The following is a 16,924-nucleotide window of genomic DNA, read 5'->3' on the forward strand; positions in this document are numbered from 1 at the left end:
TAAATTAAAACAAGCAAAAAAACCCCTCTTTTCAATTTGGTATAGTCAGACTGTCATTCCACAATCGTTATTTACAAATATTGAGAGCTGCTGTGTTGAATTTTAGCTGGTTAAGAATGATTTATGGGATTTTGTTCAGGATATTAAAAAAAAAAACTTTGATATGATTCAACTCCTACTGTGTGAAATGCTTATAAATTAAAACAAGCAAAAAAACCCCTCTTTTCAATTTGGTATAGTCAGACTGTCATTCCACAATCGTTATTTACAAATATTGAGAGCTGCTGTGTTGAATTTTAGCTGGTTAAGAATGATTTATGGGATTTTGTTCAGGATATTAAAAAAAAAACTTTTCCAAGGAGCATCTGTGCAAAACGAAATGAAAATTAATCAAATTATCCTTCTCTAAGAGTATGAATTTGTTTGGACTAAAAATTTAACAAAGTCTTTATGAAAAAGATGCTGTGGAAGGTTTCTGTCAACTCTGATTTCCTCAGATTATATAATATTCCAAATCTGTTCATTAGGCATTTTTCATTACTAGTTATCTGAAACACTTAGTATAATTTTTCTTCCCAAATAACAGCTTTCAACTTTTCTAAAAACAGAAGATCTGTCCATGCTACACTTTAGTACTATATGTATAGCTTTTTTCATAAAGAAAATCACACAGTTTCAGAGACAGGGATCATTTTCATAGTTATTTTGTGAGCACACAGGTATTTTGTACTAATAGAAGGAAGAAACAGCTAGCACAAACCCAAAGATAGAGATTAACTAGCTGATTTTATTATGATGGTTATTATTTCTTGAATTATTAATGAAAACATTTACACATGTAACTATGTATTTAAAAATCCAAAACTCGATACAAAACTTTGACAGTAGGCAACCGAGAGAACCAAAATGTCCATTTAACTTTCTACACAGTATCAAAGTGGTCTAGGATGTGGGAGATACTGACAAATACGGACATCTATTTCACTAACCTGTTTACCTGACCCTTCCTAAATGAAGTCAAAGGCAAAACTCTCTTACAAGTCAGGGAAAATTCCTGGTGTTTTCTGTGTCCAGGCTCTGCAGTCTATAACTATAGCAACAGAATGCCTCCTGGGATGACAGTGTGCACTCTCACTAGCCCTTCTTCAATGTAATAAGGTAACCTCATCAAAATCCCCAGTCAGCAACTAAGCAGTTACATCCCAAATTCCAGGCAGTAAAAAGAGAAACACTTGGTTTGCCTTTGTCAATGAATGGAAGTAGAGTTAAAGGTGGGTAAAAAAACCCCACAAACCCAAACATCAGGACCCCTTCCTCCTACTCAATGAGAGAGAGATTAATTGGGATTATTTGAAGGACCACTTGCAATGTTTTGAACCAAATACAGCCCAGCTTTTCAACAAACACTACTACTCTTCTATTTCTTGATTTATTTGCTGTAGTGATTAATGTTAAGTACCTTTGGAAATGCTTTAAAAGTTGTTATTTTTCTTTTCAGAGATCCTTTGAAATGGCAAAGACTATTTAAAGACAGAAGACGGCATGAGATTGGATTCAGTGTGGTAACGTAGGTTAGTTTGGGGACAAGAAAAAAAGTCATTCTTCAGACCTTCTTGAACTGTCATGATGAGACCTTACCATTGCTTCTGGCTGCTGTTTTGGGCTGGTCAGCCCCACCAAAGTTTCTTAACTCCGTTATCTAAAAGGACTAGTGGCTTTCCAGAAAAGGAAAAGGTTTTAGTATTGTCTGGAAACAGCAGGCGAGACCTCCATCGTTCCAAAAGGAGCTGGATGTGGAATCAGTTCTTTTTATTGGAGGAATACACAGGAACTGACTACCAATATGTTGGCAAGGTAAGATTCTTTCATACATATCTATGTTTTGATTTTAGAAGCACTGCAAAACCAGCAATAGCAAGTAGGTAAGAACAATGCCTGCAAAAACTTTTAGTTTACCTTCCTGTCTGCCCAGCTTCCTTTGAGGAGTTATTCAGTGGAACAGTTAGTACACTTCAGCTTCAAATTGTAACAGGAAGTTCCTCATTGAAACAGCAAGTCCCATGGCTAATCATGGACAATTATGTTAAATATTCCCCCCCCCTTCCCTCCTCCCCCCACCCCCCCCCCCTTTTCTTTTTTTTTCTGGAGATAATGAAGCTTAATTCTAGGGTTGTCTAGGCCAGATTTTTAGCTTGAAATGATAATATACATTTTTGCTCGTGTTCATTAATTTTGCTAGAATCAAACTATATCAATGGGAAGAGATTTTAGTCCAAGATATTTAGGATTCACAGTACTCATATTTTGGTGAGGACTTTCTCTCATCAGCAAAGGGCAACCATTTCCCTTTTCATTCCCCACTGCACACAACAAAGCTGCAGCCATGAGGTTTTGTGATGCCACTGAGGACTCTGTGAAATGACTGTAATACCCGAAGCCAGCAGTCGAAGTACAGTGTGCTTATATGCTAAGAAGCAACAGGCAGCTGAAAATTTCTAAGCTCAAAACATGCTAACAGAAAAGAATTGGTAGAAAATAACAATAAAATAAGCAATCACAAATTAACTCTGAAAATATCCACCTCTGTTATGTGAATCGTGGAGCTAATGCACCTGTGGTAAGTATAGAGAGAGTCTACACTGCCCAAGGTGCCACAGTCTGTTGAAGACTCTCTCACACAACTGAGAAATGATGGTACTGATGATGACATTCAAAGCAGAAACAATACAGCTTAGTTTTCCAAACTAAAATGGGATTGTGGCTGCCTAGTTTGATTTCTCAAGCCTCTTAGTAAAGGCTGTAGATCATAGTGGTTTGAAATTTTATCTCCTTCTGCAAGCTTCTGATCATTCCCATGAGGGGTGGTGGCTGCCTTTCTTGCCTGACAATCAACTGTCAGTCAAATTGGATGTGACACTCCTTTCCTACTAACTGGCTGCAAGGTATGATTCAAATGAGGAGCTACTCAGCTGGTGTAATACTCATAGAGCCCTTACCAGGATAATCAGCATTCATGAAAGGGTACCATTGAGCACAATCTACAGGAAAAAGCCAAAGGCAGAGGGTCCTCAGAGAGAAGTAGAGAAGGAAGATTACAGGGTAAGAAAAAAAGCCCGAAGAGAGTAAGACGGAAGGACAGAGGTGGAAGGAGAGGAAACTTTACAAAGAAAAAGCAAGAGGAGGGGAAAAGGACATAAAATAGAGGTAGAGGATCGAGTTGGGAGAAAAAGGTTACCTAAAGAGAGCACAAATGAAAAACACGAGACAGTGAAAGGAAAAAAAACCCAACAAGTAAGAAACAGAGTCAAGGAAAAAAAAAAACAAACACCACAAAACACTGAAAGACAGCAGTCCTCCACACACTCCTCTTTTCCACCATATACTCAGGAGGTAAAGGTAATGGGGATCTCTTTCTTCAAAGACAAAGCATGTGTTGCTGCGGCAAGTCCTACAACCTGTCATTTTCACTGTGAATTTTGACATAAAACCTGCTCAGTCCCAAGTCCCCCATTCTCTCCACTGCAGAATTTGAACAGAAGCTATTTGCTTTAGAGGGACTGATGGAGGAGTGAATATTCCTGCAGGATGAGTTTGCTGAGAGACAGTTAAAAAGTGATTTAATTGGATCAGAAAACCAAGGAAGTTTGAACTGCAGACATTGAGAGAGAAAAAAAAAATAAAATAGTGGATGTTATTTTTATAAATGGTTCTTCTGCCTATCAGTACTTTAATACACTTACTATTACAAAGCATAGAAATGACACATAATGTATAAATGTCATTGATTCTGTGTCCCTGAGCTGTTCATAAGTGGCCTTTCACATGTCTTTCAAATGCCAGAAGTGTTCACACCCTGGTAATTGAACAATTAGCCACGAGGCATGAAAGAGCAGCCGTTTCTTATTAGAGAAAGTTGACTATTGGTGTGAGGATAAATGATAGAAACAGCTCAATGTCTACAAATAGAGGTAACAAGGCAATTTAACTGAGCAATTAAACTTGATTGGTGTGGGCAAATGAGGATAATGAACACGTTTATGAAGCATATTTTTTCTCAGAAGACTGTTAACCTTAAATATGAACTGAAAATTGTAAGAATATTCGGTTATAGTATTTTCATTCTCTTATAGCATCAAGAAATGCAAACAGGATTTTTTTTTTAAAACAATAGCAATATATGTATGTAAAGGGAATTGTCTGACAGTAAAAGAAGTCAGACCTGGATATTCTGGGTTTTTTTGGTGTTAGTGATTAAAGCCGGTAGGTATTAACATAATAATTACATATAAAAAATATTCCATATAAACTGCAAGGAAAAATAATGTTTTACTCCAGCGGGTTGTACTTTTGTCTTTTCATTTGTTAACACCTATTTAATTCAAGCTTCTATATCAAAATTTGAGATATAAAAAGTATGTTATGAAATATTCTAACAGGATTATTTCTCTAACTTCTCAAATTGCAGTTGTAAAATATTTTTACTGTTTATACTACAAAAAACACATTTCTATCACAACAGTTTCAGAGGAAAAGTGAAGGTGAATGTATTCATGTTTGAGATAATAAAAATGAAAGGTAATCTGTCTGCAGACAGAGCTCAGTACAGTGCTGAAAAACACTGATACATCATCCAAGTCATGGACCAGAGCACTACTGTTCTCCAAAATCTGTATACTTTATATCCAAATGCTTTCCATCCATTAAGAGATAATTGGTTTAGCATACATAATACAAAGCAGCCCTTTTTTGGTACCCATGGGTACCTTCAGCTATTGAAAAGTGCTCCCTGAGATTGCAGGCAACACACTTTACTGTCAGCCCAAAAATGCTGCTGTATCACAGTGTGATCACATGCAGCTGCCAATAAGAAGCTCCCAGTGTATTCAGTACAAGTTGACTGTATGCTGTTGCTCTGACACCAGATCCACCATTTCATTATCCAGTTCTTGTATTCCTGAATTTCATACCTGTATATTCATGAATTTAAGCCTTTTGAAAAGAGCAGAAATTCACATTTCCAGTCTTGGTTAGTCTCAGACGTAATAATATAAAGACCTTGCAGAAAAGTTGCAGTCTGGAATTATTAATTGCACTGCTGAATAACTTTTGAACTACAGCAATTCACTGAAGTGTGATTGATAGGCACACTGACATTTTAACCTGAAGATATCTTTTCTTCTGGTTCAGAAATTATGGCACTTGGCAGGGATTCAATCCCAAAATAAAATAAAAAGATTACATGAGCATCAAAGTAGAGAAGTGCCCAGTACTACTACCTAGCCAAAATCTGCAACATATGAGTTGGGTTTTAAAAGAGATCTAGTTGTACCTGTGGCAACTGAGCACAGTCTTAAAGTGGCAGTGTAGCTGTATATAAAAATACATGGAAGGTTCCCTAGAGGTCTTCAGATATTCCTAGGTAAAAAAGTTAAAAAAACCCTGCCCTGTTCCAAGATTATACTCAAAGGTATAATTACCATTTGGATCCACTTAATGTTTTTGCATGGCTGTCCCATTGGCTACATAACATCCATGTACTATCATCCATCACTGAGTGGTCTTGCCAGAGCACAAACCTACAAATCATTGCTACATTAAAGGATAGGATGCCTCTTTCTTTTAGACTAATGAAAGATGTGAACAAGTCTTAAATCTTACTCATTAACTCAGAAACAACTTCTGGCAGCCTGCAGTGGAAAAGAGCAACTTGCTTTCCTGGTAACAACCTGCACAACTGTGGAATGGTATTGTCACACTCTGGCACTAAAAGGAAACTTCCAGACACAATTTTCATTTTTGCTTTTTCTTATTGATGTTCATATAGTTCAAGCAGTATGCTTGCCTGGAAGCCATCTGATTTTACTACCTGTACAACCCATCATAAATAATCATCCTCCACTGACAACTCCATTTTTCAAGGAAGATAAAGTCCAAGTCCTGCTGATGCATGGCCTGCCAAAGCAGAAAGGATACTGCATTACTGTAGGCAAAACCAGAATCCTTTTGTTTGGTGTTGGAAGAACCACTGGGAAACATAAATTTCCCTGTCAGGAATGGTTTAAGGTACTCTTGGTTCTGCTTTGGAGGAGGAGGTGATGAACTAAATGGTACCACTGTGTAGTTTTCGTATAGTTTTTCTTTTTGCTGGTGGATTTTATTTCTGGCTATAACTATCCTGAAGGCAAGCAGAACCATTCTTTGCAGTGCATTTCACCAGTAGCAAAGCAAACAAGAGGTAGAATCTCTCCAAACCATCACAAGTAGTGAGACTAAGTCATATACTGAAACAAAAATACCTGGCTATGAGCACACACAAGGGGCTATGTAAACAAAGTAAAATTTTGTGATATAATACATTCCATGCATTTTCAGCATTTGAGGCAGTAATTGACTAAAAGGTATCATATCTTAATTGGATGACATGATATCTACCAAGAGAAAGCTCTGCTTTCTCTCAGATCTTTAGTACACTAGCATTCTGTGCTTATCAACATTTTTCGTCCCCAAAAAAGAAAGATGTGAAAAGTGACACTAAAATTATTCTTTCCATCTGATGTTAAAAATCCTTCATGCAAGTCTGTTGGTAAACAGTTGTGTTTGTTTTCTTTACCTTGTAACTTGCACTATGATATACACCTGATGCTTTCAGTTTACTGCTCCAAACACAGTGGCTATTTGTTATCTTTACAAGGCGCAAAATTAAAAGTTCCCCTTGTAACTTCTGTGTATTTAGGGAGTCTATGCAAAACAGTTTTGAATCTGTTTTGATTCTCAGAATATCATTTCTCTGCATCTGGATTATGCACTCTGCTTCCAGGAGAAGTGGCAGCCTACGAGCCAGGCTTTAAGTCTTTGAGTCACCTCTCAGTCTTGAACAATTCCTGTGCTTGAAGTGGCTCACTGCAAAACTGAAGACAGTTATCAGTCATCTCTAGGTTGGATCAGTCAGTCTGAGGTGCTCTATGGGTTGCAGCACAGCCCACAGTGTACACAAGATTCTGGGCTGGATCCCTGTCCCTGGCAAGTCCTCAACAGTCTTCTTCCACATATAAATGTGCACTTTGTGCCCCTCAGAGGACCTCCACACCCTTCACCATGCAGAAGCAGGTAGACTAAAGTTTTTCACCTTTCCAGATTTAGCCTCACTCCAGCCAGCACACCACCTGTGTGAGGGTGCTGTGGTCCTCAGGGAGCACTAACTTCTGCCTGCACTACTCTCTGCGGAGGAACTTCTCTCTGAGCAGGGCATGGGGCTGTTGTGGGCCATTTGTAGCACTCCCGCCCTTGCTCCTGAGTGGAAAGTCATAGGGCACTTTATGTGCACTAATGTTTATTAATTGCAATTATACGCTTAACTCTGTGGTGAAAGAAGCATTAAGAACAGCCTATTACACATGAGGAAATTGATGTACAGGGAGGCTAAGTGACCTTCAGCGCAGCTAAAAGTCAGAAATTTCTAAAATGAGGGTTTTTTAAAAAATGAAAAAAAAAAAAAATTTAACCCTCAGTCTTTATCCCCTTCCCCCCTGCCCCCCCCTCCTGTTTAATTGATTAGGTCACCTGCCTCTCATGTCAATAGGCTGAATGAATAGTTGTCATTCCCTTAAAAGGCAGAACAAATGCCGTGGCGCATCTGCACTTCCTTTATTCCTCATCCATCATTCATGTTTTATGTTCTACCAGTTGACTTTCCCAACTGCCCTTCATTCCTATATTGAATTGCACACACATACACACACTTGTCTTATATTCCTCTTTGAAAGATTTACTGGCACTGATAGAAGTTCCCTCTACTCTCGGTCTCTGTGGAATAAAGATAACTCTGAAATGAGGGACAGTTGAGAGGTTAGAGGCCCAGCACGACAATCTGGAAAGAACTTGCAGATTTTAAACTGTCATATGGAAGCTAAGAAAGAAGATAATGACAAATAGGTGAGATGGGCAAGAATGATATTCAGAAAATGAAAAGGCAGGAAATATAGCCTGGATAATGTTTACGATCATTATAATTGTGAATCTACTTGGCATCATAATTTTATCTAGATATATTACACAAGATAAGAGCCTTACAACCATCTGTTTCTAACATGCCATATTTCCTACATTATGGCACATGGTGGTACTTACAGTGTAATGGTACATAACCTCCTCCCTTTCTTCCCATTTCACTCAGAGAAGCAAGCAAATCCTGGGAACTTCAAGCCAGTACTTCTCTTAATTCCTATTTTTAATTTTTTTGTGCCCTGAACTAAACAATTTTGTTTTCCATATGCAAATGACCTGCTCATACCAGTGCTTATATTTTGGGCCACATCTTTTCACAGATCATCTTGTCTTACTCTTGTTAGCCATCTGCATCTCTTCATGAATTGTGTGCCTCTAGACTTCTAGCTATAGAAAAACAGTTGAACATACTAAACTTCCTCCTCAAGGACAGACTGCAGGTGAATTTCAGGGTTTATTTTGGGTTACTTGAAATCACCAGTCTTTGGAGCTGTGAATACCATTCTCTTATTTGTCTGTATAGCACAGCAAAGTCCTCGCTATAAAGCTTCAGTGTCATTAATACAGTACTTGCAGGCTAGCAACAGTAAAAAAAAATAAAATCTCTCTTTCAGGCTCCAGACAAAGAACCATTGTTTTTCCACCATTTGTTGTTTACCGTTGGCTGACCAAAAATATTAAACCATAAAGCTCAGCGAAAGCTTTTTATTAAATGAAACTCATATTGCCTGTGACTCCCTTTTGTTTTGCTGCTATTTCCCTCACTGGTGAACACAGGTTCACAGTGGGATAACAGCAGACTGAGAGATGTGGTCAGTCAGTGTAATGTTTCAAAACACAAACTGAAAATGTGTTGTGATGTGAATAGCTATTGCTGATCCCTATGCACTAATGCAGACTGTGACTTGCTTTCACCATTAATGGGGTGAAACAAACCTCAGCATGCACTTACAAGTACTTCAGGATTCATTGAAGCTTGTAGTTATTGTGAAAGTGTGAGGTGGCAGATGAAGGAAAGGGAAGAATCACCCTCTGGAAGGAAAGGACGAAGGAAAAATATCAATCCTTTCTTTCACAAAAATAAAATAAAAATTGAAAGAAATAAAACACTGAGTGAACTGGAAGTTAAATCTGTACATTAAAGAAAAAGGAAACAGATCAACAAAGGTTACTGCTACAACTATTATTCCCACTGTTTTCAGACTTGTTGCTTTTGGAGTCTTATCACACAAAGAAGATGGCAGTCTTTCACCCTCAACTTGCATATACAGAGCAGGGCTCCCAAAGAGCTCAGCTGAAGCAGCCTCTCTGTATAAGAATATCTCTTATCTGGCGCTATTTCTTACTTTGTCTCCAAGCGGTATTTCACCCCTAGATGTCTGTTTTAACAAAGAAGGTTTTAGTGCTCCGCACAAGGTGACAAAACAATCTTTCAGCCATCTTTAGCACGTTTGTCAGCTTTGCCCATGCTATATCTTCATGCCCGTACTATAACATCAAGTGAAGCCAAGACATTGCTGTAACTTCCATGTTTAGCATCATGTTATCATCAATGAAAGGTTAAGTTCTCCTCTAAAAGACAGAACCAAACAATATAACTGTACCTTTGGCTCTATGATATGCTTCCTCCTACCTAGCTGCCCTTGCAGTCAGGCTCACTGGGGCACGGGTAGATGAATTAAAGGGCATGCAAACAGAGGTGTCAGAGCATTCATAGCTTCTTTCCACTCCATGCTCTTTCTGTGGTGTTACACATCTGAGGTCAGTTGCTTAAAGCAGAGTTAACACTGTTTACAACTGTTAAAATTCCTCACAGAATGTTCTGTACACATAGGGAATAGAGTTAATGCCTTATGGATGAAAACTCTTGTGTGTATATCCATGGTAATTGTAAACTGGTGTGAGCTTGAGCCTCATGCTATTTCCAAATCACAAGGCCTGTCAGGGTCTACACCATTCACCTGATAAACCCAGCTCATGCAAATACCTATTATTATACCCACAGAAAATATTTTATGAAAAATTCCTTTTAGATTATTTCGACTGATATGATCACCCCAATTATATGTTCTTCAGAGAGAATTATTTTTTTTTTCATTAATAATAGATAGGATATAATTGGGAGACTGTAGACACAAATATTCTCACCAAAAGAATTCCAGGATTTCAATTCAAAATGAATCCACCTTCCTAGACAGGCAGGGTTGGATTTTGAGCTCTTACCTAAGCCTGGGATTGAATATCACTCCTGCCAGATAGAATCATGGAATAATCAAAGCTGGAAGAAACCCCTAGAGGCTTTCTGGTATAACCTTTGCTCAGAGCAGGTCCAATTAGAGCAGGTTGCTCAGTGTCTGGTCAAGTTTTATGTATATCCAAGGATGGAGATTCCACAGCTTCTCTGGCACTTCTCTCACTCCTTAAGCATCTTTCCTTTCTTTTTTTTTTCCTCCTAATAACTAATCAGAACTTCCCTCATTGCAACTTGTGTCTATTGCCTCTCATCCTACTACTGCCTTCTTTACCTCTACCTTCTCTACACTCTCACATTAGTTAACTGTAAATAATAAACCTTCTCTTCTCAATTCTAAATAAAACAATTTCTCTCTCCTCTCCTCATGCATCAGATGCTCCAGTCCCTCTAACATTCTCAGTGACCCTTCTATACATTCATTGCAATGTGTTAATGTCTTTCTTGTGCAGAGGAGGGACAAAACTAGATGCAATACTCCAGCTCTGTTCCCACAACTCTGAGTGATCAAGACCCTCAATCAACAGGCTATACTTTTGCTGAAACAAACCAGTTGGCTTTCTCACACTGCTGATACATGTTCAATTTCTTGTCTACTGGAACGTCCAGATACTTCAGTGCAAAACTGTTTTCTATCCAGCCTGCACTGCTGCAAGGAATTATTCCAGCATAGATGAAGGACTTCATATTTGCCTGTTCTGAACTTCATGATGCGTGCATCAGTCTGTTTCTCCAGGCTGTTGAAGTCCTTCCAGATAGCAGCTCTACCTACTCAATATTGAGAATGCTTCTCCCAAGCAACCTCAATATTTGTATGATTTGCAAAACCACTGAGGATGAATTACATTATTTTAGTCATTAATAAACACATTAGTCAGCACTGATCCCTAGTATCAGCCCCTGAGAAACATCACTAGAAATCACCCACCCGTTAGACTTCATACTACAGATAACAACACTTTAAGCTTGGCTATAGAGTCCATTTTTCACACCGCTTATTGGACATTTTTTCAGTCCATATCACACTGATTTGCCTATCAGGATATTATGGGAGACTGGTCTTGCTAAAGCCATGCAATGGCCACTGCTCTCTACTTGTCCACTGTACCATCTCTGCCTTTATGGAAGACAATGTGGTTAGTTAAGCATGATTTTCCACTACTAAATACATGCTACATGTTTCAAATCACCTCCTTTTTCTTCTTGAACCTGGATTTAGCCTCCAAGTGGATTTGCTTTATAAACCTCCCTGGAACTGAAGTGTAGCTGGCCAGTCCTCTAGTTCCCAGATTCTTTTCTTGCCCTTCTATAGAATGGGTGTTACTTTCTCTATTTCAGTTTTAAGAACCTTCCTCAATCACTATGGCTTTTCAGATATTACAGAAAAAAAAATAAATTTCATCAACATTTTCAGATGCATCAAAAGTTGTCCTATGGAACTGAGTTTGTCCAATTTATTTAAAAGGCTAGTAATGTATTGGTTTTTTGTCTGCTGTGGATAATGCTTCGCTCCATCAGAATTTTCTGCTAGGCTCAGGGATCTTTGAGGACTGTTGGCAAATTGAACTTTCACATCTCTGAGCAGTTCTTCTTTATTAATGAGTATGGGTTCAACATAATGCATCCTCTGGTCAACTCATCAATCACCTGGGTCAAGAAATTGTCTTATGATATGCATAAACCTAAATTGCTTGCACACAGACATATTGCCCTTCCAGCAAACATCTGAATGATTAAGGTACCTGTGAGTACTATGGCCTGCAACCACAGGGTTTCCTTCATCTGTCTGAAGAAGACTTCATCTGCTTAATCTCTTTGAGCACACAGACTGTAACAGATGCCTATTGTGATATCTTGTGTTGGTCTGGCCTCTTATTCACAATCACTTGGTTGATTTTTCACCTGTTCCAAAGCAAAGCTCCATCTACTTGAGCTGATCTTTTGCTAATTCACCTCCTTGTCTTCCTGGCCTGGCCTTTCTAAAGGGCCTATATCCTTCTGTTTTGGCTTTCAAGTCATGTGAGCTATCCCATCACATCCTGACTAATACACTTTGAGGATTGTGAAAGAACAACCTACTGGATTGCAGCCTTGGCCATGGTTTCCTATACACAAATTCCTAAGCAAGCAGCCTTCCTCAAGAGGGTCCTGTTGAGATGTAAATGTACAGCACTTTAGATTGTACCTGCTGTCTTACACAAATCCTTAATTATCTGTTTACATGGCACAAATTTTGTTTAGAAACAAAGTTTGGAACATGGTAGTATGGAGATACTTTTCCCTAGTTTCTGAACTGTTGAACTAGGTGATCCAGGAGTGCAAACAGATTAAAATGCAGAGAGATTAAATAGATTATCAACTAAACCTGAGGATATGAATTAATTTCCTTCTTGTTAAGTCTTCATTTAAATCTGAATGTGGGTTCTCATTTGTTTTAGTGTTTGTCTATATCCTCCCTGCTTTCCTCCCTGCCACACACATTTTATATAGCATATAAAATTCATACACATATTTCAGGATTTGATTGTCAGCATCAAGTGCTTAAAATACTAAAGGGTCACCTTTGTCAGTAAGCAAAGGATGAGCATTTTCTTTCAAGCACATCCATCAGGGAGTAGTCAGGAGCTGTTACTTACTGAAGAAGCCTGATGTTTTATTCAACTCTATCCCAGTAAAAAACATTTCTGGATGTTAGGCCAAAGGGTGTTTTTGGTTTGTTTTGTGTTTTTTTTCATTAGATCATCTTTGAGATATATTCATCCCTACTGACACAGGAAATAGATGTTTGCACTGAATTAGAAATGTGCTTGTTCATATAGCTTACTGAAGATGCTGTATTTGCCTACCATATAATTTTGAGGCCTTTTTGAAAGTTCATGAGTCCAAAGAAAACATTTTCTCAGTGATGAAATCAATAATTTTGACCACAGATCAAGAGTAAGCAGTTGTCCCTGGGTGAATTCCCTGAGAATTAAAGGCAATCAAAGCTGGCTATATAATACAGACTGATTTCACTAAATACACACAACACATAATTTAGAGATTAAGGAACATACACTCAAACAAAATCATTATTGAAGGGCATGTTTGCTGAATGCACTTTTTTCTGAAAAAAAGTATTATCTCCTAATTTCAGTAGAATACCTACTGTCATCTGCTACTATCTGAGTTCCCTTTTTTGGTTGAGTAATGCAGTACAGGACAGAACTGCCATTATAGTCAGTCAAAGTCCTTCAAACTAACTTAAAAATATTTATATCAAACCCAAAAACACTTCTGCCATAAAGTGGCTGAGTACAAAAAAACACTCATATGTTGGGATTATTTTGCTGTGAAATTTTTTAAAGATAAGATATGTATCTGGGCCTTTTGGCTTAATCAGTATTTTTTCTTGCAAATAAAGGGAAATGGTATATAGTTTATATATTAATTAGTAAGCTTAAACATTGGAAGTACATAAACTGTGTTGTAGGTGCCTTTTGCTGTGCACATACCTGTCTTTTAGATATAAAAGGATGTAGGAGCTATTTTGCTCTGACTTGGAAAAAAGCTGTAACAAAAGTTGGTGCTTTTGAATTGTATGAACAATACTTATTGAAAAATGGGGGTTTAAGGAATAGATTTCTGAGGGAGGCACACATTCCTTTAAGGACTCACTGTACTCCCATTGAAAGGCACTGCAATTTAGACACTTAATTTTCTGTAACCCCACAGCTCACTCAGTAAAATGAAAGGACAGATATTCCTTTTCACTTCACCACAAAGTCTTAAGATACCTCAAAATGTTATTTGAGCTAATACAGACAGCCCCAGAGTGCAGAAACTCCCCTAAGGACCCCATCCCTTGGCTTACCTGTGATGACAGTAACCTTCAGCTGGTGGATAATAGCAATCTCCTGAGAGACATTGGATTTTCTGCCATTGCAGCTGAATTAGGAACAAGCCATCCCCCCACCCTCTAAATGCAGCAGGCTACAGCAAAGTCACAGTATTGCTCATCTTTGGTTAAACAATCCTCAGTCTCTCCACACACTAACACAGAACAAATTACACCCAAGGCTCTCAAATCATGTTATAATCATTACATACAGAACTGGACATAGTTAACAACCCACATTTTACTTCAGGGAGAATGTAGAAGCATCAAATAGTGATCTGTCTAAGATCAGACAGGAACACTGTGACAGAAACAATATTAAAACCTGCCAGTCCTGTATTTGTGGCTACATACCTATCTTTACCTTTCCTATCTTGTGTTTTGTCAGAGTCACACTTCAATGTTTCACTCCATATTTGTATTTTTATTTATACCAAGGAATTAATCAGTGATGCCTCAAACTAATATTCCCATTTAGTCTTTAAGACCCACACTTGAGTTTGACTTGAGGTTGACTATTCAGTTATGGTGGTAAATTTGCAGTGATGAGAAAGTCTGTCCCCTAAAACCAAATTACTTGCACAGCTCTTTATGGCTTTCAAGAATCCAAAGGCTTGAATTTTAATTCCTGATCATTGAAATACATACACCAGGTAAGAAAATAATTCTAAGCTCTCTTAATCTTCTGCTCAGCTGTTAATGTAAGAGGGTTTTCTTAGTACCTGAGCTAGTGTATGACAAGTCTGGGCCCTGATGCTTTTTAGCATGTGAATGCTGATGCTTCAATTAAAACCAGTCCTTATGTTTGCCAGGTACTGTTTTGGTACGACACTACCACACAGTTAAAAAACACTGGCAAATATGGACTATGGTCAGTGTGACAAAGAAATGTCAGATGCTTAAACAGATGGACCAAAAAGCATAAAGCAGTTTTTTAAACTGCCCAGCCTCCCTTAAGAGAACAACTAGATCTCCAGCTTTTTTGAGGGTAATTCCAGAAGTCTGAACAATCTCTTTTGTTACCATCAGTACTGTTTTGCTGAAGGGGGCTCTTCAGTCCTTCAGACAAAGGCATAATGAAGCCAGAGTTTATAATCAGGGATTTTTTATTTATTTATTTGTTTATTTTTAAGTGAGAGGTTAGTTATTACTCACAGGCTGAACTATTTTGAGTTCCTTAAGAGTCTAAAAGAACAATTGGCTATCTTTCACACTGTTATACAGTAGTTCAAAGAAAAGCAAGAAGTTCGATAAAAGAACACGACATTCAAGGGCCCGTATATATGGTCAGACTTGACAACAAAGTCTTATAAAGACCCGTTTGTCTCTGTAAAGGCAAAACTTGGTAAATTGCTGCTATAATTGTGCTTAGAGAAAACAGAAGGAACAACAAACAAAACTGCATTACCACAAAAGAGCTGAGTGTTCTCTCAGGAGAACATGGAGGCACCTTTTACCTCTTTTAAAGTTTTGCTATTTGCTAAATGAAATTATTAAGATCTGGTAAGAAGTTGCTCCAGAGAGAAGGGCCAACAGAGTAAGGGATTTTTCTAGTTTGAGGTACTGCAGTGCAGGACAAAAGCTCTTGTGTTATTGTGCCTGTTTAAATACAATGAAGAGCAGCAGCTGGGGAACCCAAGAAGGAAAAGAGTTGATAGGACTTAGGCAATGCTGAAAGGATTGACACTTTCAAATTGATTTTTTTGCAAAGCTGATTAGCTGTGGCAGCATGTTTGCACTTCAGCTGAGAAAATCCATTTGTGATTTTGAAGGGTGTGTAATAAAGGTGTGAGTCACCAGAGTATGGATGTTTAATCTTAGCTTCATACAGTTAAAATCATAGAATTATTTGGGTTGGAAGGAACCTTAAAGATCATCTAGTTCAAACCCCTCTACATGGGAAGGGACATCTCCCACTAGCCCAGGTTGCTCCAAGCCCCATCCAGCCTGGGCTTGAACACTTCCAGGGAGGGAGCAGCCACAATTTCCCTGGGTAACCTGCTCCAGTGTCTCACCACCTTCACACTGAAGTATTTCTTCCTAATGCCTTGAAATGCACTTCCTGCTTTTTGATCCATTCATTTTCTGAAGTTGTTCAGCAGCACAAAACTGTCTTTTGCTTCTCCTAGTGTAATTCATTTACAGGGATAGACTGGAACACTTTTGAGAGTGAATGAGAAAGTTCACTAACATTTTGATAGTCTCAAGAAATAAAGATAGCATCATCCTAGTGGTTCTTTTTATAGGTTTGGGGATTTTTTTTAAATCCTGCAGTTCTTGATATCAGAACAATCTATTTTTTTTACAAATGATAGAGCTGTTACTGTACCTTTCTATCTGACATCTAGCTTTTTTACCCTTTTGCAGTGGGAACATTTTTATTTTTTTTTCCTCATTGAACCTCATGCCTTTTTTTTGTGTGGAAAAACCTCAGGGTGAGAGCTAAGAGCCAGTACTTAGGTTAAAGCAGGCACTTAGTGGGCATTATTGTTTTACCCTTTGCCTATTATACACTGAGGTGATTATTTTGTCAAAACACTGGATTTACATTTTAATAGTTCAAATATTGGATCCTTACATCCTTTATAATTTTTAAAAATTATTTCAATTTGTGCTGAGTTTTTCTTCTAATCTACCTGGTTCCACACAATCAGGGATGATACGGTTTTCTGTAAAAAAGTAGCCTGGAGACATGAACTCTATATAAAACCACAGACTGTTATGTAGTTTTATATTAATAAAATTCCACAGCTGAACGAGCCAGGATTTAAAGTATTTCTGGTGCTGCTATA

At 38.1% G+C, this 16,924-nt stretch overlaps 1 protein-coding gene across 1 annotated transcript in view; it reads left to right on the forward strand.

Annotated features, from left to right (window-relative positions):
- The first annotated feature begins 1,494 nt into the window (after window positions 1-1,494).
- Window positions 1,495-16,924, forward strand: part of CDH6 (cadherin 6, type 2, K-cadherin (fetal kidney)) — a 47,570-nt gene continuing 32,140 nt past the window's right edge. The window contains exon 1 of the mRNA XM_010000890.1: window positions 1,495-1,854. Coding sequence (XP_009999192.1) covers window positions 1,624-1,854 — 231 coding nt within the window. The 5' untranslated portion in view covers window positions 1,495-1,623. The remainder of the gene's footprint in view (window positions 1,855-16,924) is intronic.

The sequence above is a fragment of the Chaetura pelagica genome, unplaced genomic scaffold (genome assembly GCF_000747805.2).
Source record: "Chaetura pelagica isolate M959 unplaced genomic scaffold, ChaPel_1.0 scaffold104, whole genome shotgun sequence".
NCBI lineage: Eukaryota > Metazoa > Chordata > Aves > Apodiformes > Apodidae > Chaetura > Chaetura pelagica.